Source organism: Durio zibethinus, chromosome 1 (assembly GCF_047325235.1).
Source record: "Durio zibethinus cultivar Kanyao isolate XHJ-2024 chromosome 1, ASM4732523v1, whole genome shotgun sequence".
Taxonomy (NCBI): Eukaryota; Viridiplantae; Streptophyta; class Magnoliopsida; order Malvales; family Malvaceae; genus Durio; species Durio zibethinus.
Genome location: NC_143162.1, coordinates 2,156,355 through 2,184,180, shown reverse-complemented (window position 1 = coordinate 2,184,180; position 27,826 = coordinate 2,156,355). Strand labels below are relative to the sequence as shown.

Genomic DNA, 27,826 nt, shown 5'->3' with positions numbered 1-27,826 from the left:
ATGTCAATGATCAGTTAAATTTGCATCTTAATTTAATTAACTGATTCTTGTTACTTTTGTTATGTGTTATATATATGTACACAAGAATAATATTCCATTGCTATTAATTATAAACGAATTCATCGTGTTGTGACAAATTACCAAAAAAAGAAAGACTACCATGACTTGAATATAAAATTTCTACCCAAATTAGACATCTTTCTTACCAGTTTAAGTTGAAACACGCCTAGTTGCACATCATGAGAAATTAAGACAGTATGAGAAATATGATAATTAGGAATAAAATTTTATTGAGTTTTGGACGGTGTTGCAATCTGTCATATTATAAAAAGTATTGATAATAATTTTTAGTATATGCTTTCAATTATATGCCTATTAGTATTGACGTATCTTTATATAGAAAAAAAAAAAAAACAGCTTTGATTATCTTTGAGTTTGTTTAATTTATCTTAAATTGTGTATGTTCTTTAAATTTATCATAAATCGATGATAAGATACGAATTATTATGAAATTATGTTACTCTCTTTTCAATCTTTAGATTGTTAATATATATGATTATTTGTTATGAGTTATAACGAGTTTATCAACTTACACGTGTTTTATTATATTATTGAATTACTTTGTCATTTATTATATTTTCGAATATACAAATTTATGAATACTATAAGTTGTAACAAATTTATTAATTTATTCGTGATCCATTATATGTTATTGAATTAATTTGTCATTTATTGTATTTTTCAATGTACATATTTATAAGTACTGTAAGTTGGAACAAGTTTATTGACTTATACATGTTCTATTATAGATTATTGAATTAATTTGTTGTTTTTTATATTTGTTAATATACATATTTATGTTTATTATAAATTGTAATAAGTCTATTGATTTACACTTGTTTCATTATATATTACTATGCAAGGTTTATAAATATCCTTTAACGAAAGAGATCGCCTAAGGTAGCTTCTAATGAAAAAAAAAAAAAAAGAAATATGAAAATGTACAAATAAATACTCCTAGGAAATATAGGAAATTAAGGAGACCAACATATCACCAATTCTTGTTTTTAAATTAAATTAAGCCCTAACGGCTCCATTAAAAAAAAAAAAGAAAAGCAAACTTGAACACCCTCATTTCACAATATATCACATGCTTGAGAAGAAGAAATCCTAGATGCGAATATCACTCAACTATGTCATTGATTCTTATAATTATAAAAATTTTAAGCAGGTGATCAACAAGATATTCAAGATTTCTGGGAAAAAAGAGAAAATTTTTATGATTACAGAGAGAAAAACATTTTTTATTCATTTTATTTGTTATATTTATATACTAGTTCAGGAAAAAAAAAAAAAAAGAGCACAAATGAAACGACAATAAAAACCCTATTGTATCTTGAGGGCCAGCCGATCTTCTATAGATTTGATTAGTACACTAGATTCTGTCTAAAAACAAAAGGGTTAAACCTGACAACATTTTATATGACATAAAAGGGAATTAAAGCAGACCCAAAATTACATCCATTGACACTGACAAACCATTGCAGGTGTAATCTAATGTTCCCTCAAAACCCTAGCTTCAACTCTAAGTCCAAGTGCCCAGTGCTTGATGTTTTTGAACCAATTTGAAGACCAGCTTTACCTTCCATCAGATAATTCCTTAAAATAGGATGAGATAGGGTTTCTCCACAGGATGTTCCGAGGTGACCATGATCTTCAAAACCACTTATGGGCATCCATTCACCCAGCAGATCCATGGTGAGACACTGGGGGAGAGAGTACTCCTGATTGTATTCTGGCACTACCATTTCATAAGGATGATATTGAGGCTCCTTTTGGAGAAGCTGGCTCAGAAAAGCCTCACCTTCTGGTTTCTTATGAGGATTATTATAGTAGCTGCTAGTAATTTCTTTCCTGAGATTGTCCTGGAGCTGGATAGGCTCCTTGTCTAGTCTCTTGTAAGGATGATAACGAGGAGATACATTTTCAGCACCACCACGCGGCTTAGAAACAAGCTCCTTGACTGCTGAAGGATTGACTCCAGGTTTAGGACGCGGAGGGATCAACACAGGCTTATCATGAGGGGGAAGAGGATTATTCAAAACTGCTGCTAGAACCGGTGACATTTTCATGGGTTCTTTCACAAGGCGATGGGCGTTTTGGTGGCCACATAAGGCAGGTGCAGAGTGAAAAACTTTGGAACATCTTGGGCACTTGAACTCAGGCTTTGGCTCTGGCTCTGGCTCTGGCTCTGATGAACCAACAACAGCCTTTCCTTTGAAGTCTGATTCTCCTGGTTGCACCATGCTGCTGGAAGTGATGGGGTTTGTTTGAAGGCCCAATTAAGCCCCTATCTAAGTTCCTAATGGCTCAGCTAAAAACTTTGATTGATGACGATGAAAGGAAAAAGGCAAAGGAATTATATAGAGTGAAAAAGAAAAGGCTACAAAGCAAAGGATATATAGAGGTGAGTGCTGGACCTGAACAAGAAATAAAATTGTAACTTATGCTGAAAACACATCTTTTAATAGATATGGAAAATTAAGGTTTTGTCAAACTAATGATTCAAGGAAAGGTTTAAAATTGCAGTACTGTGTAATAATCTTTAGAGTCAAACAATTTGGATTCATTAATGAAGCGTTATGTTTTTATTATTGCATTGGCCAACTGGTTCATTTTTGTTCTTTCTGAAAATATGAAGAAACCCCCCGATAAGTTTAGGATTTGAAATGAGAGAAAGAGGGAAAGGAAAAGAACTATTGAATCATTAAGTACCATACCTTTCTCACGGTTTTTTTTTTTTTCCACTGCTTTGATCAGTTAGAGATTAGAAGCAAAAATTGCGACTTTTTAGGCAAAGGAACCACCCTGTATAAGCATGCATTAACCCTGTCTGCACGCTCATCCTAATTCCTAATAACTCCATCCATCCTCAGGCATCTCATTACTTGCATCAGTCCAAGGAAGAGGACGTAGTTCAATAAAAACAAATTTGGGCAATTAACTATCCTCTTAAAAGACTACAGTCACTGCTACATTCATGTGTTGTTTGGGAGAAATTTTGAATAGAAAATTTTACCTGATGCATGAAAACCTGATGATCTTTCTTCTTACATATACATACAATTTATATATATAGAAAACACTTTTGCAAATGATCAAGACCTGGAATTAATATTAAAATATTGAGATTTCAGTGTTGTTGTAGGCGTTTCTATAGGCTGAATTTTGTTATCAGCTGTTTGGTTAATGGTTTTTTCCTATGCTTGACATATTTGCTAGATTCCTAATAATTTGAATTGAGCATAACGCTCTTCAAACCACTAGAAGAAGGAGAAAACATTGACTTTTAATACAGCTAGACCAGGATTTTTTTTTCTTATTATAAGTAATTGAGAATTACATATTTGAAACTTAATTATGGAAGAAAGCATAGGATATTAACCATGGCCAGAAGTTATAGCTTCTACATAGCATAGTTAGAGAAAGAAAATTTGGAAATATCCATGAGGACCACCACCACAGTACCCTTTTTTTTTTCCCCATAAATTTTATTTATTTTTTGTATATTCGGCAGATTCTCATTTACGATGCCCTTAAACATCCTTACTTTTTCTTCCAATATTTTCCATCTTTCTTTAGAGCCTCAACGTCGAGTCCAGCTCTTCCTCCTTTTAAGTGTTCTGATAAGCATCTTCCCTGCCTTCATTGATTAAGGATTCAGCATTTGGACCAACATCGGTTGTAGTTGAAGCAGATTAGTACTCCTTGGAACTGGTGTTTGCCCGAAATCCCCTTTTTCATTCAGACACAGCTTCAACGGCATTGGTTTCGTGTTGACGGGCTTGTTGTAAGGATGATAATTTTGGTTTTCTTGATGAGAACCGTCATATGGGACCTCTCCACCCTTGACTCCTGTCCTTGTTGAACCGTGTTCGAACCCAGCAGGCATGAAAACTGGCGAAGTTTGGATAATCATACCTGTAGATAAAGCCAGGAGTCGTGGGTTGCAGCTGCTCCACAGGGCCATAGCTTGGCACTGATGAGTGATTAGTCCTTACTGCTAGCGCTGGTTGTGCAAAATGGCCAAAAGTTTTGGCACTACCATCAGGTAGGACAATCAAAGGAGGCGTAGACGATGGAATAGTTATAGGAGCAGTCTGCCTCGTCAATGCGAGGGCGTTGCTCAATAGAGAGCCCGCTCAACTCATTCCGTTCCTTCTTGTGCGCATTCTGGTGACCTCCCAAGGCATGCATGGAAGAGAACCTTTTTGGGCAGCGGAAGCATACGAATGGATGGGTAATTTCTTGGGAGGTTTCGCTCAACAGTGGTATTGGTAAACTAGCATTTGATTGAGTGATTGAATTGGAGCACTCTGCAGAGTCAGCTTAGCCTAGTGTTGTTTTAGACATTTAGAAAGTGAAAGGTTAAGCAGAGATGAAAGTCAAGTTAATTGAGAGAAGACAAAGGTGGCTTCTACGTCAAAGCGAGGAAAACTATTTATATATAGAAATTGATTTGGGATTAACATAAAAGTTTTAGCTTAATTAATTAACCTTATTTTTAAAAAAGACTTGTCAGAAATTTGATATAAATATCCGAATTTATAATTATGTAGCCTGTTAATAACATATTATAATCAAGAATCAATCTTTCACAACCTCGTAAAAAAAAGCATGTACAAGTACTTGCATGCAGTTGATAAGGCTTTGAGCTAGGTTTACAGCTTAATCGACATGAAAAGTGGACTAAAAAGTCTTTCAAGACTATAATTTAATTTTAGCTTTTGCACGAGGTAATTTCTTTAAAAATTGATCATGATCTAATCACAATAATCGGTAGTTACTTGAAAATCTTTAAAATTTATTAACATAATTTACATATTTTTAATGATGTATAACTAAATAAAAATAAAATATATATATTTTTACATATAGCTGGGGGGCATACTAAACTTCAACCCGATTTCGATTTTTTTTTTTTTTCAAATCGATCTGCCCAGCCCTGATCCCCTATTTTCAAACAAAAAAAACTACCTCTGTTGGGGCAGGGCAGAATCCGTTGAGGATGAAGTATTTTACCATCCCTAATTCCAGAGCACAAGATGAAGAAGAAACAGGATGGCATACACATACATACATACATATACATATATATATATATATATATTATGCAACACTAGCAATATTTTAAACTAACCCAGCACAGTATAAAACTAAACAGCTTATTTCACAGATTTTTACATGCCAAATCTAAACCTTAACCTCAAAGTTCAATGACCATTCATAAGTATATTTTACTCAGAAATACGACTTTCAAGTATGATGTCTTCCTTAGTTCTAACTTGTGACAGCGAGTTCTCCAAATAATAGAGGTCATCTTCCTTCAAGCTTCCAATAGAATCCCAACATTAGAAAGTAATTAAAAAGAACAAAGAATTCATCGAGATTTACTTCATTTCCAGACAATTGAACAAGCAAAACAAAACAGTATTCTCAAAGCTTAAGGACCAATCTCTGAGCAAAGGATATATTGTGGATCTAATATCAGTTTCCACAAAATACTCTAGATTATGAAATGATTAAGATATGCAAATAATTAGATCACCAGTTCATAGATTGTATAAATTGTATGATATGTACAATAAACCATTGCGCCAGACATTGGATCCATGAAAGCTTCAATAAGAAACTGGATGAACATCCATTACACTACAAACATTTCACTAAAACATTCTCAATAGATTTAGAGAAAGATGGAATCAAGCATGGATTATTCCAATCTAGGCATGACAGAGCCCACAGGTTCTCAACTTCTCATAGGTAAAAATTTCAATCAGATAGTAAGGGCTGTACTGGTTGGATATAAAATCATTAAATCCAATCTAGACTTCAATCACTGGCAACTTACTCCTCATACAAATCAATAATAATCAAATGCAGAGAACAAAAATTCAAATATAAAAGCAGTTATTGTCACTAATTATCACATAAAAATCCAAAATTCTAAATACCCATTAACAAAATCATGATTCTCATTTGAGAAACTGTAGCTAAAATTAAAAACAAAAAAAAAAAATCACATACCCAGTTCCTTAAATCCCCCAAAGATCAACTAAAATTGAATCAACTAGTCTTGGGATCAGGCATTGGGAACAACCCAGCACCAGCAGCTCCTCGCGGTGGCGAAAACCCCAAAAGCTTCTGCAAATTAGTCCTTATACTAATCGAACACAAGAAATACAAAAACACCATCGAACAATCCGTGGAATCCTCCCCTTGTAACCCTCTATGACTCATCTTCATCACAATCCCAATCGGCTTAAACGGCAATTTGGCCACAACTTTACCTTCGAAAAGCGAATTCAAGAACCCAAAAACGACGATCAAAACAAGCGCAACAACAGCCCCAGATTTGAACTTGAACAAGGAAAGGTCACGACTGGATTCTTTGAGGCTGGTTTCGACACGGTCAATTTTCTTGGTTTTGGATTTTTTGTTGGATAACTTGTTTGGGTTTTGGTCGGTTTTCATGGTTTCAAGTTTCTTGGCGGCTTTGTCGATTGAGGATTTGAGGGATTTGTAAGAGTTGGTTCGGTAGATTAAGAGCCAGGATATGGCTTCGCAGACAATGGCTGTGCAAACGGAGATGGCTACGACTGTTAGGCTGTCGGAGTATTTGAAGGATGATAGGAATTGGGGTGTCGCCATTTTGAGGGAAAGAGAAGGAAAGGAAAGGAAAGGAAAGTGTTTTCTAGGGAAAGTTCGTGGGGAAGAAAACTGAAAACGTCCGACCCGAGGCTCGTTCGTTGCTAGTCAAAGAGAAAAGTTACGATTGTGGGCTGCAAGTTGGGCTTTGACAGTCGTGCTTTTGCTATTCATTTGAATTTTCTGAGCTAGCCCATTTCAAATTGGGCTTTTTAGACTAGTTTGGATAATGAGATTTTTTTTAGTTAAAATTAGATGTCATTTTTTTAACCATTTACATATATTGTGAAATTAGTTCTAATGAAATTAAAAATAGTAATAAAATTTTTTGTAATTTTGATTAAAAAATTATTATAAATGTGATTAAAATAAATTCAATAAAAATTTTATGTTAGATGAATTTAATTGAAGTTGATATTTAATTTTAACTGATGATACGATAAATTTAATTACATTACAATAGATATGTGATAAAATACAAACCTAATTTCAAAAAAGAAATGAAGCTTTTTCTTCGTTTATTTTTGTGAAAGTGCAGTGAAGTTGCTTTAGAAATTTTTCTTGGTTCAGGAATTTGGCCATATAATAAGTTTCCATTTTATGACTAGTATTTTGTCTTTGCTTTCCCATTCCACATTTTTTTTTTTTTGGCTCAGCATATGAATAATTGATGAAGACAAATTGTGATTGTGCACGTCATTATGAAAAATAATGAAGCAAAAGAAATTTCAATCCTGTCCAATCGTGAATGAATCTATTTCTTGACTTCTACAATCTGATCCTACTTGAAGACATAAAGGAAAATGCGAAGGCCCTACCATTTTGCAAGTCACTATCAGGGACAGAATCTGAAGCATAGCATTCAAGAAATGAAATTGAAATCATAACAAATCCAAATAAATTTCAAGAAAACAAAATCTCATACCAGCAAAGCTTCATTAATTTAAAAAAAAAAAACTGACTTCATTCAGAAAGCCCTCAAACATTATATGGCACTCTCCCAATTTTTTCTTTCTCTACATTAAATAAAACAATTAGACAAATTGGGAAACAATCTAATAAAGAAACTATAAGCTAAAATTGGATTTTCTTTCACAGTAAGATTATTGTATACCGAATTACAAAGTACTCTCAAACTTTCCATTTTCTGGGCAACAAGGTAGGGATTGAACTGCCAAACAGTCACCCATACCCAACTACTATTTTAGAAGAATGAAAACCTTATGCCGTTGCTCACTGCAAACAAGTTGTACTCTTCAATGGTAGTCTCTTTTTTATTGCAAGCATGACCGTTTTCGACATGATCTGCTGAAAATTGAGAAGAAAGTTCTCCCACAATCTCATCTTTCAAAGGGACAGGATTAGATTTGCAACCTGTTGAAAGAGCCACAGGCCCACCAAAATGGAACAAGGAAAAGCTAGTGTCATCCGTGTGTGATTTGGCAGAGACATCATTTGGCCTACCTTCTTCATTTGCTCCTTGTTCTGATGCATCCAGCCTGCCGGGAACAACCATCTCTGCGTTAACTTCAGTGAAAGCTTCTTTTGTTGTACCAGTCTTGGGAATCTGAGATCGCTCCTCTGCATACAAGCCATTGGTCTTTGAAACTGGTTGATAAACTGGAACGGGACCAGGATTAAACATGGGGGTGCCTAAATGCTGCAGCGTGCCATATGGCATGCATAATGGTGAGTTCCCATTTAAACCGTAGCCAAGAGGGCCAGTATAAAGATAATAAGGGTTTGGAGGAGGGAAATGCATTAATCCATTAGTTGGAGTTGCTGTCCAAGAAACAGGATTCTGATGGTAGTAACCCATGGTTGAAGGAGCTTGATACACTGGAAATTGTATATGTTGGTTATGCACTGATGTAAACATGCCTTGATGTTGAGAACCCATAACAGCAGTTGGTTTTCCATTATCAGAATTTTCAGCAGTTTTTGTCAGTGGATTTCCTGGAGCTTTGTTTCCTTTATCAGCTGGTGAATGTCCAAACAATGCCTGGCTTTCCAGATCAACCCCTCCATTGACATCCTGTATTTTATCCATTACTTTCACCTGACACTCAGAGAAGCCATTTTGAATGCAGACTGAAGTATCTCTCCCATCTAATTGTTGACTGCCATCTTCAGAATCTGATGTTGATGAAGATTCCAAATTCCCATGATTTGAGGATAAGGTATTGCTATCTCCTTCACTAAGGCATGAAGAGCAGTTGTCAGAATTAGAAGTGCTACTCATCATAGAATGAGAAATTCCATTCAAGTTATGATTTTTATTAGGACAAAGTCCAACTTCCTCATATGCAGCATTTAGCAAAGAGCATTTATCCTGAGTTTCCACATGACAGTCCTCATTTGTTGCAAGGCTGGAGTTTTTTAGTTTGTTAACGTTGCTATGCTCAAGATCAATTTCACCCAAATTTACACTAACTTCCCTTGAGCATGCCTCATCAGATGACTTAACAAAGTTATCACTAGATCCGGCCCCTTCATTGTAAGTTGATGACCTCAAAGTAATATTTGTATCAGAATTGCTCCGGGGGTACTTTTTTTGGGCTTCTGTGGGCTCCCAAACTTTCTTGGAGTGAAATGAATCTCGAGCAGAAGGATTGTTTCCTGCAATAATTTTATTTCTCAATCTTCCACAATCTTCACGCATGTAATCTTGTCGATTATACTTGTTACCACGATAGACTTGCTTGGACATATCCAATGCAGATTCTGCGAGCAGATGTCGACCTACTCTAGTTGCAGAAACATGCGGCTCAATCTTGGCTCTGTATTCGTTGTGTTGGCCACAGCTGCAAGAGTAGAAGTCATATCTGTCACTCCGGCTATTGGAACACTGAAACTTCTCATTATACTTAACACCACAATTCCAACCATTGGACTTTGCACTGCTTATCCTTAATGGCCTATTTAATCCATTGATGCCCCTGGAAGGAGCCTCAGAGTATTCACTTTGAGATCTTGGCTCAGATCTATTGACAGGAACACTTTCTGAAACAACAGCAAACCGTCGATCACACCATTTCATGGATGGATCAAATTGACCAACCTTGCAAAATTTCAATCTCCGACGAGAAATTGATTGCTCCATTGTAAAAGATACATTTCCATCTTTTACCTTTGTACCTTCTCCATCAGGACCATCAAAAGAGTGATCTAGCAATCTAGAAGTGGAATGCGCATCTAAAAACTGTTCTCCTTGAGCATCTGGAGAGCCAGGTCTAGACACAATAATATCACCTGAGTCACTAACAGAATCTCTGCAATTAATAGAAGTATGTTCTTCAACCTCAATAGTTAGTGAAGATTCTTCCTTTGAGACAACAGGAGCAACAGGAGTAATACTTTCAGAACAATTTTTTTCTTTCTCTCTTTCTTTTCCTTTCAATCTCTCCTTTCTCCTGAGCTTTTTCTCTCGTTCTTTTGTTCTTTTCCTCTCCTTGCGTTCTTCTTCTTCACGCTTTTCCTTTTCTTCTTCTTCAAGAAGCTTCATCTGCAGAAATCATGTAGTGTCACTGTGTCTGTAATATTTATCAAAAAATGAGAATAGCCACCTATATTTACAGATAAGCATAAAGGAAAATCTATCCTGAAGTATCATCAATTATTCAAACCTGCTTTTCTAACGTAATAATTTCCTTGAATGCAACATGAACACGTTCTTCCAGCAGCTTTAGTGCAAGACAAACAAAGATACTGTGTGCATTCTGGCGTGCTGTTCCTTCCCTAAAAGCCTTTTCAACCTGAATATCAAAATGGATAAATTGTTTTAAGTTTGTAAAAAGAATTTTAGCATTGATGAGAACACAAACAATGGAAACAGATTGACCTGTATGTTTGCTGTGTCACAACTCCATCACAACCCACAAGAACCACTAAACAAAGTCCAAGTTTATTCTTACCAAGTTTTAGAAGTATTCAAACTCTTTGTAACTCTTCTCATTAAAAAAAAACCAAACTCATTGTTAGCTATTGTGATTCTATTAGTTAATATCTTTTAAATTGTTAACTACGTATATAAGCAAACCATTTGTTTGAATTTTGACAGATATAATGCCAATCACCCATATCAGAATTAAGGACCAAAATACTTGGCCTTAAGTTTGAACGTTTAGCCTTGATTGCAGATGACATCACTTAAATTATAGGTTCCGCATCCTTTCTCGCAGCATTTCACTCTGATACTTGGATCAACTCACTCTTCCCCACCAAGCAATCACTGGTGTTCTTCCCTATGATCAAAAGCTCTATTGTACTTTCACTCCTTTAGATTGAGTACCACTGCCTACTATTTCTTAGAAATAAGAATCATTTTAGACTACTCATGAAAACATCTTCATTTTAGCCAGTACAAAATGTGCTACTACCTCTATATTGACATGAATTTGAGCAAAGGAGAATAAGGTTGAGCACCTGCATGGGATTTGTTTGACAAGTCCAAAACTAACAAGATGGCAGATCAGCATTTGTCTCCCAACAAACTTAACAGGATGGAGCAAGTTGGCAAGGTTGGCCTAATAATTGACTCAATATATAAATCATATCATTACTTACAAAACAAACTAATTGCATTTCCTCTCTCCTGCCAAGTTGCTATAGTATCATGAACATTGCTAATCTTTCTCAAAGTAATCACAATCTTCCCAAATTTATGTATCACTCATATAAGTGTTTCCAGGTCATCAAGCTTAAAGCACACACTCTATCCTTCTCGAAGTTTCACCTAAGACAATATTTCATTTATCATTAGTCCTGCTTCTCTAAAGCACAAAATTCAACAACAAAAACCATTTTAAACACAGATTCTGTCAAAAACAATGGACTGAAATTCTGGTTAATAACTTGCTTGCCACTAACTAACACATCAAGTCATTAATATAGACCTGATTTTTGTTACCTTCCTACTGATCATATTCTTCTACATACAGAGAGAGGTTCTAATTATCAAATGAAAATGATAGAAACCCACAGATGATATTTTTTATGTAAATAATTAACAAGAATGGCAGGCATGTTGCAAGACTTTAAAGCACAAGAAAGGTGAAGATTTGAACATGCCTGTTCCTTGAAAATAACAGTCGCCGCATCAAGAAGAAACTCTCGAGCAAGTTCGGGACTCTTTGCATGCTTTTGGGGACGAGAGCATTCTCCATCAAGCTCATTTCCATCCTTGTCCATGGAATCATCATCCTGAAAAGATGAGTTAAAAGTTCAACATCACTATCATCCAAACAACTTCTTGGATAAGACTAACAAAGTTTGAACTACCTCTTCTTCCTCGGCATCTTCAGCATGCTCAAAAAACCTTCTAATACTTTCACCCCTTGTGATTGTAACATAACCATCCCCAACTACAAGTCTGCAATGCACACATTGTTGGCCCTTTAATGCATGGGCTTTTACAGAAAGCTCAGAGCAGCGGCCATCCAATTTCCAGGGCCTCAGGGTGATATAACATGAACTCAAGCCATCAAGATCCAAGCCATTGACTTGAGCACTCCCATTGATGCCAACATTTTCAAATTCCATAATATCTGATTTTCCTTCCCCAGTTCCAACTGCCCATTCAAAGTGGTGGTAAGTTCCAATAGTGTCAGCAAAAGTTTGGCGCCAATCAGCCTGCACTGCACCATCAGATACCTGGGCGAGTAGTAAAGAAAAATGTTGTGTAAGTCACATATATTCCGGAAATTCTCACAACAAGCTCAATAAATTATGGCTAAAGTAGTCAGAAATGAAATCTCAGCCATAAAATTTTTATGAACAATTAGATCAAAAGATGAATATATGATGGTATCGTAACAAAAGTCAGTGCACTAAAAGGTTAATGATATGGATGAAGCACCTCATATAGAAAGGCTGTATCTGCAACACAAAACCAACTAGTGCATCGTGTTTCTCTACGCATGCGTTTGAGCTCCTTCAGCTCCTTGAATTCACGGATAACGTTTCTTCTGCAATCTCTGCAAAATCTTTTGCTGTCAAACCTGAGACAAAGATGCAAATGAGAGATATGAAATCCATACAAAACAATAGAGAACAGAAGTCTACAAGCAAGTTGTAAACACCACAAATCATAAATGGCTAACAACTGAGTACAGTTTTAGCCTAGGCCTAATACTTCTATATGAAACTCCAGGAAGTACAAAAACAGAGATTTTTGCAACATAAAAGTAACATCAATTTTAGCACAAAGCTTTCTGGGAGGAAAAATAATGAATAAGACTACACCATCAAGTTTGCAGGATAACCACCCGTAGGGAACCCAATTGTCATATTCTGAGAGACTAAAATGCAGGCAGCCCTGGATGTATGATAATTTTACCATCCCTTCAACTTATCACCGAGGTAATGAGCAGAAGAGGCAAAAGCAGATGCAAATCCCTTTCAGCCATTCTAGTCTAATAAATGTCTCATTTTCATTACTCAAAAGAAATTGTCTCATGTTCATTTTTTCTTACTAAAGGGGATACAAATTTTACTCTCTCAATACCCTCTAAGCATATCCAGCCATCCAACCATTTCGACAGCCTCAATTCATATGTACTTCTCAACAAAGACACCTTTTCAACATCTTCATCTTGTTCTTAGTGACAAATTTCGTTTCAACATTCAAATCCATCATAACAACGAATATTTAAGAATTGAAAAAGTAACAATAAGGATGATAAGCATGACAGAAATCACATAGAGAAAGCAAACTGTTAAAGAAAGTCCACATGATTAAGAAAAGAAAAGCAATAAATCTAGAGGCCTTTTTTGGAGAAAAACGGATGCAGACAGTTGTATGCAACCTTCACCACCCAGTATTTCAGGGACTTCAGATTCCAACTCACCCTTCCAGTTCACCTTCAGTAAGAGTCACTTAGAAAGAGGACCTTTGAAACAAAGCACACACATTTAGGATGCACACATATTTAGGATACCTTAAAAATATGGGTGATAGCAGGGTGAGTAACATCAATTTCATCAAATATTTTCTCTTGCTTTTCCTTTGATAACAGAACTGGAAAGCCTAAGGCCCTAAAGTTGACTATTCAGAGGAGGGAACAAAACAATTTTAAGAGAGGGACAGAGACAGACTACTCATTAACCGTTTATAAGTCCAGGTTCTAAGATCATATAGTTTTCGTTCTATAAAAGAATCTTAACTTTTCCTTTAATCTCCTTCAATATAGAAAAATTTAGTCTAACATCAGTCATCCGCATCATCCGCCACTTAGTTTCTCAATAAAAGACCACTTATAGAGGTCATTTTTTAGGGTTGACTATCCTCTAAAGGAAGCAGCACTCAGGTATTGCAGGTTTCTTACTAATTTATGCCTTCAAAGCTGCTAGGAATGGATGCTTCTTAAAGCTTTGGCTCTCTGGTCTTAATGGTTTCATATCATGCTTAAAGCCAGAAAAAAAGGATAACTCCCAACTGCTACAGGTCAAAACATGTATCCAGGAGTACTAGTCACCATATCTTCCAATTGCTAAACTCCGGAGATTGAAGAAGGATTCTTAAAAATGACCAAAATATGTTCACGACAAGGATCTATAGTTACACTCCTGTTTGAAAGAACAAACTCATTGAAAGATGAATAAGAGACTGCTTTAATAATGCTTATGTCATAGTTAAGTCGACCAACAAAAAGAAAAACTCAGTACCTTGCACATTAACATTTTTCAATTATCTCAAATTGTGAATTGTGCATTAAAATAACGCTTATCAATCCTGCTAATTTCGGGAAATATCTTTTTTCCAGTCTGCAGCATGGAGTTTCATTTCCTCGTTCCATGGGCCATCATAAGTTTTATTACAATAATTTTCCATTTAAAAGACTTACACTCTCATAGCTAGGAAATCAGATGCTCCAAAAAACCTTACTTCACAGGGCTAGTCAGCTGTCAGCTAGGATATGAACACAGAATCCCTGAAGCTTTCAAAAGCACACAAATGAAATTATGAAACTTTTACGTCTTTAATACCATCAAATAAAACTATTGTCCTCTTCATGTCCTGAAACTCCCACCACTATTCTTATATTTCTAGCTCCAATGGAAGCTGCTTGATCAATGAACATCAAACTTCACATTGTTCACCAGCTGACCAATATAGCAAATGAAACACATTCATCCATAAAGAAGGAGCTACAAACACACCTGTACATAAGCCTCTCAATGAAATCCTCTTCTTTCATTCTTAGAAGAGACTGCCGAGTTTCTTCTCCAAGAGCTGACCAGAAATCCACCAACGTGTCACAAGAAAGCCTGGCAGTGTGCAAAGCACAAGTTTCTCTAGTTCCATGTCCTCTTCCATAACCGGCAATTCCATGGCTTATCCAACCCCGACCTCCCCCACCACAAGCATCAGGATAAAGCAATTCACGCTCACGCTCCCTTGCACGTGCACTGTCAAACACCTGATTCAATTGAAACATCAACAACTAGATGAAAAGGGAAAACATAATCAGAGAAAACAATTTGATCAGCACGTACATCTTGGAAACCCTTGAGTGACTTTGAGCACATATAGCAGTCAAGAAGTGTCAGTGACCCATCACGAGTAGTGGTCAAACCTCCCCAAGGGTGGACAGATGGATCTTGAATTTCATCTTGTGACCCATTCATCATACTCAATCCACCATCACTCTGGTTTTTTGAAACTCCTAACCTGTTGTAATGAAGGCTACCAGCTACCATTTCCTGCTGCAAGGATTTTCCATACATGACAATCTGCAAAAAACCTTCAAGCAGTAGCCCATTACATCTGGAGCAATACATGTTCTTGCGAGCTTGCTCAAAGAGGGTTTGTTTATCAATTCTAAGAAGATCCTGCCGAGCTTGGAATGAAAGCTCACTCCAGAACTGCAATACAAAAACACAGCTCTTTCTTAGCAACTAATCAGAAATAAAATCAATAAACCATGTATTTATAAAACATATCCATTATTAAATTGCACAATCAACACTATCCCTCTTTTTTGGTACATATGGAGAGTGAAGAACAGGGTGTGGAGACCCACTAGGTCTTGGGCTACACAATGGTTAGGTAGCTCTCACCTCTACCATAGACCCTGCCTCCTCTCATCCGAAGGAATTGAACCTACAATCTCAAGATTGGAGTTTCACATTCTAACCACTTGGGTGCTCCATTGGATACAGCTATCCTCATTAGCTAATTGCAAACAAGCATCATTCCTTGAATTCCCAATTCCTCAATCACCTCCAACACTTTTTATAGCCAAAAAATAAAAAGACCATAGACCTCGACAGAATGCCACATTGAACTCAACAATGAGTAAAGAAATTCTTTAAGAACTGACAGTGACGAAGTTAATTATCAAACTTCTAACTTTTATTTCTTTACTCAATTCAAAGCCAGGAATAGCACTAAAATATCAGTGCCTTGGCTCTAAACAAAATTTGGCAACCAATGTGTAACGTCTCTAAGCGAAAGGCAGATGTCATTAAACAACAAATCAATACTAGAACCAAAATTGGCACATGATCAAAATTATAACTCTCTAACTGGATCTGGTAAACAATTAAAAAAATTAAAACAAAATAAATTAAGATCCAATCCAAACTCAAAGTACCCATTAAACTAAACAAAAAACCCAATCCAAAACACTGATCCAATCCAATCCTAATTCAATAAAAACAATTATATCACCAAAAATTTCAACCAGAAAAATTAATGATAAAGTGAAGAAAACGAAAATCAAATACCTTCTGGAGTTGATTGTAGCTAACATCATCGCTATGCTTAGACCAAAACCCAATTGAGGCATTACTATATTGCTCATTTCTTTGCGCTAATCCTGGCATCCTTTGATTTCTCAAACTCTCTTTGATTTACAATTATTTACCAATCTTTCCATCCCCCACCCCTCAATTCCGTTTTGTTTTACCGATCAAAAAAAAAAACCGATTCAATAAAATTGAACCGGATTTGACAAAAAAAAAAGACAAAACAAAAAAAATTCAAAGATCCTGAAAATGATGATTGGGGTTTTTTTCCTTCGGGGATCCAAATCGTATTGAATTTGAGAAAGAGATCGAAGCGAGAAGGGAACAAAATTGAAAGGGATGGTTTTGGGAGGTTGATGACGATGATCAGATTTGTTGCTGCATTTCTTTATTTATATCTATAAATATTTGTAAGAGAAAATCAGTGAGAAAGAATTTGAGGCTGCTTTGTTTGGCCATTGGGAAAAAGGAAAGGACGGTTAAAATGGAAACAGACTGTTACTTTACAATTTTTAACTATCTCAGGTAAATAATAATAATAATAATAATATGTTTTTATTGTTTGTGAGAAGTTTTTTTAAATGTGGGTTTTTTTTTTTGGCCGGAAAATATACGGTATTTTAATATTAGTTTAAAAATACAAAAAAAAAAAAAGGTGTAGAGATAAGCAGAAAGTCGTTTTTCAAATAAAATCAATTAGTAATATATTTGTTGTTTTTAGGTGAATAATTAATTATACAATGGAATGGAAATAAGTTTTGACTTATTTTAGAATTTTAATTAATTTATTTCAATTAATTAGATGGTAAAAAAGGGTTACATTTTGTGAATTAGATTTTACTTATATTTATTTTGCTAGGTTAGAATATGAAAAAAAAAAAAAAAACTCATATTATATTAAATTCGAAACTCAACTTAATTATTTTATATAATTATAAATGATATTTAACAAGTATAAATTTTAAATTTTATATTATGATTTTTTATAAAAAAAATAATAAATTTACACAATTTGCTCGTTTTCATTTAAAAAATATAAAATTAAATTCCACTTGGACATAAAAAAATATAATAAATAATTATAATATTTAGTATATATATAAAATTTAGCTTATCATTTATAACGTCGAAGGATATAAACAAAATTATTACTATATATAAACATGATGAAATGTGAAATAATGACGACATAAATTTTTTATTTTTATAATTTCAAAAAGAATTGTCCATTTTTATTTATCACACATGTAAAAATTTTATTGAACGTCCTCAGCTCGACAGGTTGAAATACACTAACGTGCACGAACCGTTGGGGTCATGTTTGGGCAGAAATCAAGAAAAAAAAAATTTAATCACATAATACATAGTCAAATTCCACCTGTAAAAGCCCAATAAATAACTGCCACGTATGTCCTTGTCAGATGGGATGGATTTCCGCTAACGTACGAATACAATGGACCCCCGTCACTTTTTTTTAATTTTATTATTAATTTATTTATCTATTATTGTCGGTTAAATAATAGGAATTTTGAAGATTTTGCAAGCCAGGGATCTCAAAAGTTTGTTCTTTTTTTTTCCCTCAATAATAAAAAAAAAAAGAGGATGTGACAATCAACCATATCAACGGTGTTGATTTTGGTTTCAAATTAGCTTTCATGCTATTAAGGGCATCCTATTTTTTTTCCACAATTTTAGATATTATTTTTTAATGATACACAATTTAATATTTATACTATTTATAATGAGTATGATTGAATTTGATATTATATTGGCAAAAAAATTCGATATTACTGATCAAATAACATTAACTTAATTAAAAAATATATAAAAATGATAATAAAATAAAATAAAATATTTATATTTATATTTATATTTATATTTTTTAAATGAAACAATTAAAATAACTATTCACTCATTGAGTATTTTTTACAAAACATTTTACTTTTATTATTTTCTAATATTTTTCTTTTATCAATATGTTTTTAGATTAAAGAGATTAAATAATCATTCATCAACATTTGATTTAATGATAAATAAATAATTCATGTTTTAAAAGTTAAATCTCAATACATGGATAAAGAATCAACATGGGAGAGAGATGAACTAACAAAGAAACTAAAAAAATTTCTCATGCACATGTTGTTTGTTTGTTGAGACTGTTGTCATTTTTTTGTTCTCTCTAGTTTAGATTAAGGCATGGATGTTGTCATTTTGTTGATAAATGAGACCATACGTACCATTGTTGATTTGGGTTTCTCAGTTCAAAACTTGCAAGTTGGGCTTGACAATGATCCACCAAGAGATGTTGGGCATTCAATTTCAAAGTAAGTGGACGTTCAACATTGTTCAATAGTTTGAATCTTCCACGTATTTCAAGTAGAATCATTGCTGATTCATGAATTGAAATCATGAAGGTTACCTGGTGAAGAAAAACTTCCTGGAAGATTCTTTATCATATGACTTTACTCGATAGAAGAACAGAAATGATTATAAGTGAATATAAATAAGGTTTATTTATCTCATCCAGCTTCATTCATTCATGTTCATAAGTTTCGTTGCACTCGTTCCACAGAAGGACTAACAACAAAACCAAGCATATTTCACCATATTGCAGATTGAAATGCAATGTTGTGTTATTCGATTCTGACAAAGAATTTATATTACAATCTATTTAACAATGATAACACTGAATCTTCAAGTCTTGAGTAAACACTAAACCCTTCCAGGGAATATATTTGATCGTAAAATCGAATTCGAAAAGTGATGAGATTACAAAACATGAAGAAAATGTTACAACTACACATGCCTCACTACTGGTTTTTAGGTCAGCTATATATATTATGGTTGAGAGTCTGATCCTGCTGGTTTTGCATTAAGAAGTGGCTGAAGAGCTTTGACAACAATAGTCATGTTTGGCCGGAAGTCTGCCTCATACTGGACACAAAGTGCTGCAACTGCTGCTAGCTGAGATACCCAAATAAATAATACAAAACATGGGATGTAAGTCGAATTTAAAAGGAAAATAATTTCAACCTGCAGTATGAAAAACCTGGAAGTCATAATGAAGATAATGTAGCAGAAGAGACAACCTTGGCAATTGCCTTCGGTGGGTAGTCATTGTTTAGCTTGGGATCCACACATTGCTTAACCTTGTCTTCACTCAATCTTGGAGTTGCCTGCATTGTTGAAACTGAGTTAGAGACACATGCTAAATGGCAGCAGATACGAATAGGGAAAGAAACACACCCAAGTAACAAGACTCTGTTGTCCTTTGGGCATTGTATGGTCTACTGGTTTTCTCCCTGTCAAGAGCTCAAGAAGAACAACTCCAAAACTGTATACATCACTTTTCTGGGTGATCTGCCCCGTCATAGCATACCTAGGCAGAAAGAAAGTTTAAATGAATCATGGGAAAACAACAAGACAACAAAAACAGAAAATCTGTTCAAGTCTGTTAACAAAAAGAATGTTGAAGCAAAAGATTTCATAGCTTGCAGTAATATCATGAATCAGACACTAGATAGGGTTTGATTTATGATACCACTAGTTTCAGTGTTTTAAGGTAATAATAGCAACTTCTGCAGATACGGAAAATCTCTGATGTCATGGTTCTTGAAGCTAATTATATCTTATTTTTGGAACATTGGAAATCTCTAATGTCTTGGTGCATTTCAATCATATGCAGGTATCCAACACTTATAACTCAAATCAATTTATAGGTTCAGATCCATAATAGGCTTCTTTGGCAGTTAATAGTCATAAACGAATTAAAATGCTGGATTAGAAGACTTACTCTGGGGCATGGTACCCAAAGGTACCCAACACTCTAGTCGAATGCAGTCGAGCTGCGGTGTCAGAAGATTGATTTGTCAAGTTGAAATCCGCAATTTTGGCCTTGAAGTCATCAAAAAGAAGGACATTGCTTGATCTGACATCACGATGAACTATCGAAGGCTGAACTTTCTCATGCAAATATTCAAGACCTTTTGCTGCACCATGAGCAATTTTTGCTCTTTGGTTCCAGCTGAGAACTGGACCTGGTTCAGCTCCTTGTACACCTTTCCTCCCTGATTTAAATTTATATACTGAAAATGAATAAAAATTCCAAAATGCAAACAAAGGGAAAGCTCAAAGATGAACGATGAAACTAAGCATACCATGTAATACATCATGTAAAGAGCCCATTGTCGCGTGTTCATACACCAAGATTCTGTTATTTGCCTCCAAACAATACCCCATCAACTCCACAAATTGTTCGTGTTTAAGTCTTGAAACTATTGATAACTGCAAAACCATTGCAGCAGTAAGATGGAATACAACTTAAAATTGTAGACAGATCACTTTAATGGGGAAAAGAAACGGGTTCTCTATATCTCACCTGTGCTCCAAAGTCATCAGAATCTGGTTCTGGTGAAGAACCGGTATCCAGCTTCTTTATTGCTGCAGGCTGACCATTACTTAACTTTCCATAAAAAACTCGGCCATAAGAACCTTCTCCGATCAATGCCTTTGTACCGAAGTTACCAGTCATCCTATTTAACTCATCTAATGGAATAGCTGGAACATCAATAGGTAGAACTTTTTGAGGAGCCCCACTTCTAACAACATTGGAAGTCCTTGGCTCTCCTCTTCCACTGCCTGTTAAAAACATAAGTAAACATTGCATTTTAAGGATTAAGAAAATCTATGCCATGACTCGAGGCATAAGAAGGAAAGATATAACAGACAAAGCTCAAAAGTTAAAGATATACCAGCACCACTGTATTGATTTCCTCCTCTAGGTGGGGCTGTATATTGGTTTGCAGGTGGACCGTTGGGTTCATCCTCCTCACCTCCGCAGCAGAACATAGCTTAGGATGTTAAAATCTCAAATTTTTCATGCAGTGAAAATGAATCTCCTATCAATTCAATGGAAAATCAAATCTTTTCCTGCATGGTCAAAAAATGAAACGGTATTATATCATGATTCAAGGAACAATCCAAGCTTCGTTAGCCTAGCGATTTGGTTGTTTATCATCAATCTTTTGGAGTCAAAGGATGATGTCCAGGCTTCAATCACCATCCCCTTAGAATTTTCCTAAAATGTAGTAAAAAAAACTACTAGGACTTTAAAAGCGACCTGGGATTTTATCAAAATTATTGATCTTGAAAGAAAATGTGATCAGATTACATAGCAGCGACAGCTAAATACAAGTACTAATCATAATCAATTGTCAATGCATACATGTTGATTTCATAGCAAAATGAAATGAGCTAATATCTCAAACGAAAAACCAAAAAAGACAGCGTTGAAGGATTAGAATCATACTTGAAAGCCTGCGATCTGATCAACCCCAAGAAGGTATGAAAAATAAGAAAGGCTGGATTGAGAGAGAGAGAGAGAGGGAGGAGGGAAAGGTTGATGACAGAGAATTGCAGAAACAGAAACAAAATCTTTATAGGAAACAAAAAAAAGTGAAAGAATTGTTGTTAGGTTGTTTCCACTTAATTTTTTTATTTCTTCTTCTTTTTCTGTTTATTCCCCCTTGCTCTGTAATGGCTCTGTATTGGAACAGACACACATGTTTCTCCTGTTTTGCGACAAACTCGGGTCTCTCATACTTTAGCCGTTAATCTTAAAACCAACCTACTTCTACGTGCATTCACGTTTGCACGTCTCTAAACCAAACCTATATTTTCCATTTTCTATTAATGTATTCTTTGTCGTTTCTTATGATAATCTAACGGTCTAAGATTTGCAATTTTGCATGATCAACATCGTGGGGTGCATGATCTTACATTTTGATTTTGTTGGATATGATATCAGTTTAATATGGACTGTCCATGTTTACTGGTAATTGGCAACGACATGGATGGAGACATGGAACCATGCATGGCAAGCACCTTCCAAAATTTCAATCTTTCCATGTTAACTGTCCAAGGCTTCTTGGTTGGAATATGACTTGTTAATGATTGAGAGAGGGGGGTTATTCTTTCATTTTAATGATTAACGAAAGGTTTTAGAATATTAAATAAGTGGTTTGATATTCAAAACTGGAGAAACATGATCAGCACGTCTTCTCCACTCTTTCAAAGTTTGGCAAAGTTTTAGAAGATTTGACATTCTTGTTAATAGAGTAATGTTATTCCTACTAATAATTTAGATTTTTTTAAAAAATTTAATCCATGGTATCGAACTATAATACTTTGACATTATTAAAGTACGTTTTACTTTGCATCCAAATTTCTTATTCACTCGTCAACAGTTACATAATCTGTTAATAAAATAAAAGTCAACAAGCTATATTATAATTTGATTTCGAAGAAATTTAGAAGGTCTTGTTGTTTTCTCATAAAATTTTCAGGATAATTATTAAGCTACATCTTGGACGAAAAATAGAGGAAAAGGGAAAAAAAAAGAAAAGGGTAAATGAGTAAAAATATAACTTGATAACAATGACATGGTTTAATACAGGAAGCCAATGGCAATCGCAGCCAAAAGATGCCACAAAGAGGGTAAGGATTCAAAAGGAACATTCCATACATGTTGCTGCATTAAACTTTGAGCAATCAAGTTGACTCATATAAATCATCATTTCCTACACTAAACATTCAGCACAAGGCGTCGGTCAGCGGGGGGATTAGACTGTAGTGGACATATCCCAGTAAAAATACACCATGTAAATACAAAAGAAAGCCCCAATCAGAAAAACGAAAGCTCCATCTGTTTTCCAAGAAGACTCGGAATTTTCTGAAACTGTACAAAACCACTTACAAATCTCCATGGTTTCCTATCTCATTCTTCTTTCCATATGCGGCCAGTTACCCTCAACTTCAGCTCCTGCCTATCGCCACCAGAAAAGTATAGAGCTAGATTCCTTTGGATAACAAGTCCATCCAGACTGTCACGCACTTTCCTATGGCTGTCCCGGATGCTCCTGGGAATCCCCTGCCATATTAGCTTACGGCCATTGGCGCCAACTTCCAAACTATAACTAAACTTTTTTGCTTCATTATCATCGCCCATAAAACGTAAAAAGGCCATATAGACAGGTGCCATCCCAAGCTGGAAAGCCTCAAAATGCAAGCAGAACTGTCTTCCAAAACAATTGAACACCTGCACAGGATGTCGGAGGTCAAAAACGAACTTGCCATAGGAATGCTTTCAGAAGCATAAATTTGCAGTTTTAAACGCACTAATTATAACTTTAACAGTCTTAACAGAAACCACATAATCTCCTTGGTTTTTCAATTTCTTTTGACAACTAGAAAAGAAATAACTAGGAGCAAAATTTACAACCACAATGTTTATCAAATTCACTAATAACTATTATCAGAGAAGCATAGAACACTTGATTGTCATGTGCTGCAGCATAAACAAACTTACAGTAAGCATCCAAGTGGCATTTTCAACTTCGTGTGGATTTGATTTGACATATCGATGGTTGAAGGTACATCCATCATGCATGTCAACCTTATGATCATCCTTGAGATGTGCAACAAGGGCAGGGATGTCACCTGTGACTGAGCACTCAGACCCAGCATAAGGGCAATTGTAGGGACGAAACCGACAGTGTTGCTCATGCTTGAGCTTGCTGTAATAGGGGAAGATATCATGGCAACCTAGATTCTGGTATTTACAAGGGAGTTCCAAGGATTCTGCAACTTTCTCCAAAGCTAAACACCTTATATTTCCAAGCTCATAGCGACATGTTGGGCAACAGTTGTGCACTCTAATCTTGCAGTTAGAACACAAAGTGTGTCCATTTGGGCACTGTAATAGAAGATTGAATGCAAGATATAAAAATTTTAGTAACGGAGTAATTTTATAGAAAAAAAGGAAGAGGCTGAGAACAATTTTTCTATACCACATCCAAATCCCATAGAACTTAATTAGTAAAGGAAGCAGTAACCATATTATACTAAACATCAAAAGAGACTATGTCTTGACAAAAATTGCCAAATCCTTTCAAATTGCTTTCCAAGTACAATGATTACTTTTCCATCTACCCTCATGAAAATAACTCTCCACTGCAGTAACCAAGCTTCAAGATGATAAGCTATCCTCTTTGATAGATATCTATAACCCTTTTTCCCTATAACACTATGTCCATAACCCTTCTGTGCCTTGCAACTGATTCCCTACACTTCACAAGGTACATAACCAAACACCTAACTAGATAAGGTATCATAACCAGTTCTTCATAACAATTTTCACCCAAGCATACAGATATCATCACTTAGTTCCATACAAGCATGTGAAGGCACAAATGTAGCATTCACAATGAAGTAATTTAGAATATTCAGTAATATGAAAAACAATGAAAAAAGGGTAAAAAAACAAAATACTACTACAAAAATATATATTTATCGAAGAGCCAGGGTAAGTGTACACATGAGAACAAACCTGATGAATTGGTGGATACATCAAATTTGTGCATACAGGACACTCAAGGAGCTCATAAACACCATTGTTTGAATGAATTCCATGTTTTCCAACAAAACTAACAGCACTTTTCATCGTTGTAGTATTACTATCAGATTTTGTTGTAGGAATGTCATAATCTGAAACAGGGGAATGAGATTCAACAACTTCTTTGCAAGCACTGCCTCCAGGAACCATTGCTACCCCAAATGTGGCAATATCTCTAGTAAACTACTTTAATTATTTTATATTTATCTACTTTTGAGAGGCTTCTCTCTATTTCCCTGTAACACAGGCTAAAAATAGATGCCATCAGACAGAAAGATATTTTAAATAAAACATGATGAAAGCAAATTACCCAATCACATGCAGTTGAACATCCAGGAGAATATAAGACAAGCAGGGCATAATATGTGAACTATTTGAAGGAAACTGAACAAACTTGTTCTCATCCACAACATTAAATTTTGGTGGGTTAGGGGAACTATGGCAGCCTAGAGCAGCTCTTTGGTATAGATCTAACAAGATTAGAACCAGATTCTCATTTAAGCAGTTAAACTTCATGAAAAGTCTCAATTTGCTAAAATTATTCATCATACTGCAATAAAAACCAAATAATTCTGAGGTAGCATTTTCAAATGTACTCGGCCTTTTTAAAGAAAAATCTAGCTACAGCAAACTAAAGATAAAAATTATAATGTTATTAAAGTCCAAAAGGTCCATGGCAATGATTGTATATAAAAGTTTCACTAGGAACATCTCAATATTCATGTAAGAAGCCTTCTTCCTTCTTCTCCCTTGTTCTTCAAATTTCCAAAAGATGAAAAAAATGTCTAAACACAAAACTTTTTCCGTACAGTTTGTGTTTGTGGTCAGTGAAACTAATAAATAAACAACAAGAATCTATGAAACAGTACTGAGCACTTTAAAAAGCAACATCCTAATACGGAATAATGGTTTTCAGTCTTTCCAAGAGAAAGATACGAAATTCGGACATGGGGAAGTATATTCTACAAAAATAAGATTAACTGTTTCCATGTTGGACATGTTTACCAAGCAGAAAAACAAGAAGAACGCAAAAGCATGGTAAAAGTGGTCATTCTTCCATCAATCAAAGAATGCAGATTGTCATGAACAACACAAACAGACATGCTTTCAAGTTTATTTCCTATGCCGAACACTCTTATAACATAATTTGCTACATCTTTAAGCAAGCAAAAGGAAGGATCACCAATAAAATAGAATCCAGATTTGCTAAAAACTACCTTTCCTAATAACATGGTCACCTAAGAAAGCAAGAAACATTTAGAATTTTAATGAAAATACTGTCAATTTCAATCAACTGTAAAACTGAACGATGAAGAAAAGAAAAATCTTTATATTTTATGCAAAATTACCATAAAAAACAACCAAAATATGGGACAAGAACAACATAAAGAACAAAACCTCCTATCAAATTACAATCAAATCCACCCTTATTACTTGGATTTTACCCACCAAAAAAAAACCAAAATCCTCAATTTTTTTATGGCTTCTAATAAAGCAACCAGAAGATAAGACAGGGAAAAAGTGATGTCCAAATACCAACAAAGTTTAATCTTTTTCGATGCAATGTCAACCTAAGTTTATCCAAAAACAAACTTTCCCGTTGGATTAATTAAAACACACACAACAATGAAACAAAGCAAAAGCACAATTTTTTTCAAATTTCAAACATTACCAATCAAAAGAAAAAACAAAACCAAAAAAGAACAAACCCAAAGAGAAAAGAAAAACTCCAATACCCAGTTCAGATTTCCAAGCTTAGTGTCTTTACACACCATTAAAATCCACAAATAAAATCTGGGTTGTGCTCAAAACAATAAAATAATAAATTAAAAAAAAAAAAGAAAGAACGACAGTGCCAAAGGAGCAGCGAAACTTACGGGTTTAAACCAAATACATGGAAAAATGAAGGAAAAAAATGGAGAATTGTTTTGCATCAAATGGTGGCCCTGCTTTTTTTTTGCAAAGGCAAAGGCAAAGGCAAACGCAAACGCGTCTAACTTTTTTTGTTCGATTATATATTTTGATATTTTTGGGTTGGGTTTTTTGAAAGTAAAATATTTCGGTTTGCGTTATGTCGTTTTATAGCAATGATTTCTTGTTTTCTCCCCCTCAGTGAACCGATGGCTCTACGCGCACGCAAGTTTGAATTTTTATTTTTGTTTTTGCCCTTTTTCCCTTTAGCTTAGACCTTTCTTTTCTTTTTTACTTGACGTTTACTTTTTTTTACTTGAGGATGAAGTCGGTAAATTTTGTTTTTTTAGTGATTTATGTATATTTATATTTCGTAAAATATTAAAATTTATATATTTATATTATATTTTATATAAAAATTATATGTTATAATTTATATCGATATAAAAATATAAAATATATTTATAATTTTATTAAATTTATATATAATTATTATTAAATTTTAAATAATATTATTTTTATATTTTATATTTATAACATATTCATGTCATATCATTATATTATATTTTAAATTATTAAAAAAAATTTTATTTTGAATGTTTACGAAATTAAAACTACAATTTTTTTTTTGTTAATTTTTTTTATTGTTAAAATATACTAGTATCTCATATTATAAATAATTGAATTTATTTTTTTTATCCTTTGGTTTTTGCGTGAGTGAGAATTTTAATAATTTTAAAAATGATTAAATCTCATTTCATATGAATTTAATTTAATTTTATAATTTTGATAAAAAATATTTAAATTTTATTGCTATAATTTTAAAATATAATACGAAAATATATATTGATAAAGATTTTAATTGATTGGTAATGTTCAATGACCTAATAAATGAATTCATAAATGAATTCAAATTTTAATTTAATTAATTTCTAAAATTACTTTTTAAAAATAATATTTAATAGATTTAAAATTTAAAATTTAATATATACAATCTCTTTTTTT

The 27,826-nt window shown here is 34.3% G+C and overlaps 3 protein-coding genes and 1 pseudogene across 7 annotated transcripts; all 4 read right to left on the bottom strand.

The window, feature by feature from the left end:
- Window positions 1–5,953: 5,953 nt before the first annotated feature.
- On the bottom strand, window positions 5,954–6,799 carry LOC149520259 (uncharacterized; annotated as a pseudogene). The gene has a single exon (XR_016340840.1). The product of XR_016340840.1 is annotated as an uncharacterized LOC149520259 (transcript).
- Window positions 6,800–7,764: 965 nt separating this feature from the next.
- LOC111311595 (uncharacterized) lies at window positions 7,765–16,822 on the bottom strand. 2 transcript variants are annotated; one of them, XM_022911109.2, is made up of 8 exons: window positions 16,438–16,822; window positions 15,205–15,573; window positions 14,869–15,128; window positions 12,566–12,707; window positions 11,989–12,360; window positions 11,779–11,910; window positions 10,335–10,463; window positions 7,765–10,213 (listed from the first exon to the last, which is right to left on the bottom strand). In XM_022911109.2, the coding sequence occupies exons 1-8, from the start codon at window positions 16,534–16,536 to the stop codon at window positions 7,913–7,915; spliced, it is 3,804 nt and encodes a 1,267-aa protein (XP_022766844.2). In that variant the 5' UTR covers window positions 16,537–16,822; the 3' UTR covers window positions 7,765–7,912. The 2 variants fall into 2 exon arrangements, with proteins under 2 accessions (XP_022766844.2, XP_089614356.1); XM_089758230.1 differs by lacking the exons at window positions 14,869–15,128; window positions 15,205–15,573; window positions 16,438–16,822 and adding an exon at window positions 14,553–14,640.
- Window positions 16,823–19,068: 2,246 nt separating this feature from the next.
- LOC111310921 (protein CYTOSOLIC ABA RECEPTOR KINASE 4-like) lies at window positions 19,069–21,387 on the bottom strand. The gene is made up of 7 exons (XM_022910293.2): window positions 21,210–21,387; window positions 20,837–21,096; window positions 20,616–20,742; window positions 20,252–20,525; window positions 19,705–19,837; window positions 19,548–19,634; window positions 19,069–19,422 (listed from the first exon to the last, which is right to left on the bottom strand). Exons 1-7 carry the CDS (start codon window positions 21,304–21,306, stop codon window positions 19,297–19,299), a joined length of 1,104 nt encoding a protein of 367 aa, XP_022766028.1. The 5' UTR covers window positions 21,307–21,387; the 3' UTR covers window positions 19,069–19,296.
- A 1,481-nt stretch (window positions 21,388–22,868) lies between these two features.
- LOC111311594 (E3 ubiquitin-protein ligase SINAT2) lies at window positions 22,869–26,958 on the bottom strand. 3 transcript variants are annotated; one of them, XM_022911106.2, is made up of 4 exons: window positions 26,788–26,958; window positions 24,845–25,158; window positions 23,825–24,211; window positions 22,869–23,554 (listed from the first exon to the last, which is right to left on the bottom strand). In XM_022911106.2, exons 2-4 carry the CDS (start codon window positions 25,058–25,060, stop codon window positions 23,234–23,236), a joined length of 924 nt encoding a protein of 307 aa, XP_022766841.1. In that variant the 5' UTR covers window positions 25,061–25,158; window positions 26,788–26,958; the 3' UTR covers window positions 22,869–23,233. The 3 variants fall into 3 exon arrangements, with proteins under 3 accessions (XP_022766841.1, XP_022766840.1, XP_022766843.1); XM_022911105.2 differs by having other exon boundaries at window positions 24,845–25,146; XM_022911108.2 differs by lacking the exon at window positions 26,788–26,958 and adding an exon at window positions 26,647–26,760 and having other exon boundaries at window positions 24,845–25,146.
- Between the last annotated feature and the right edge of the window lie 868 nt (window positions 26,959–27,826).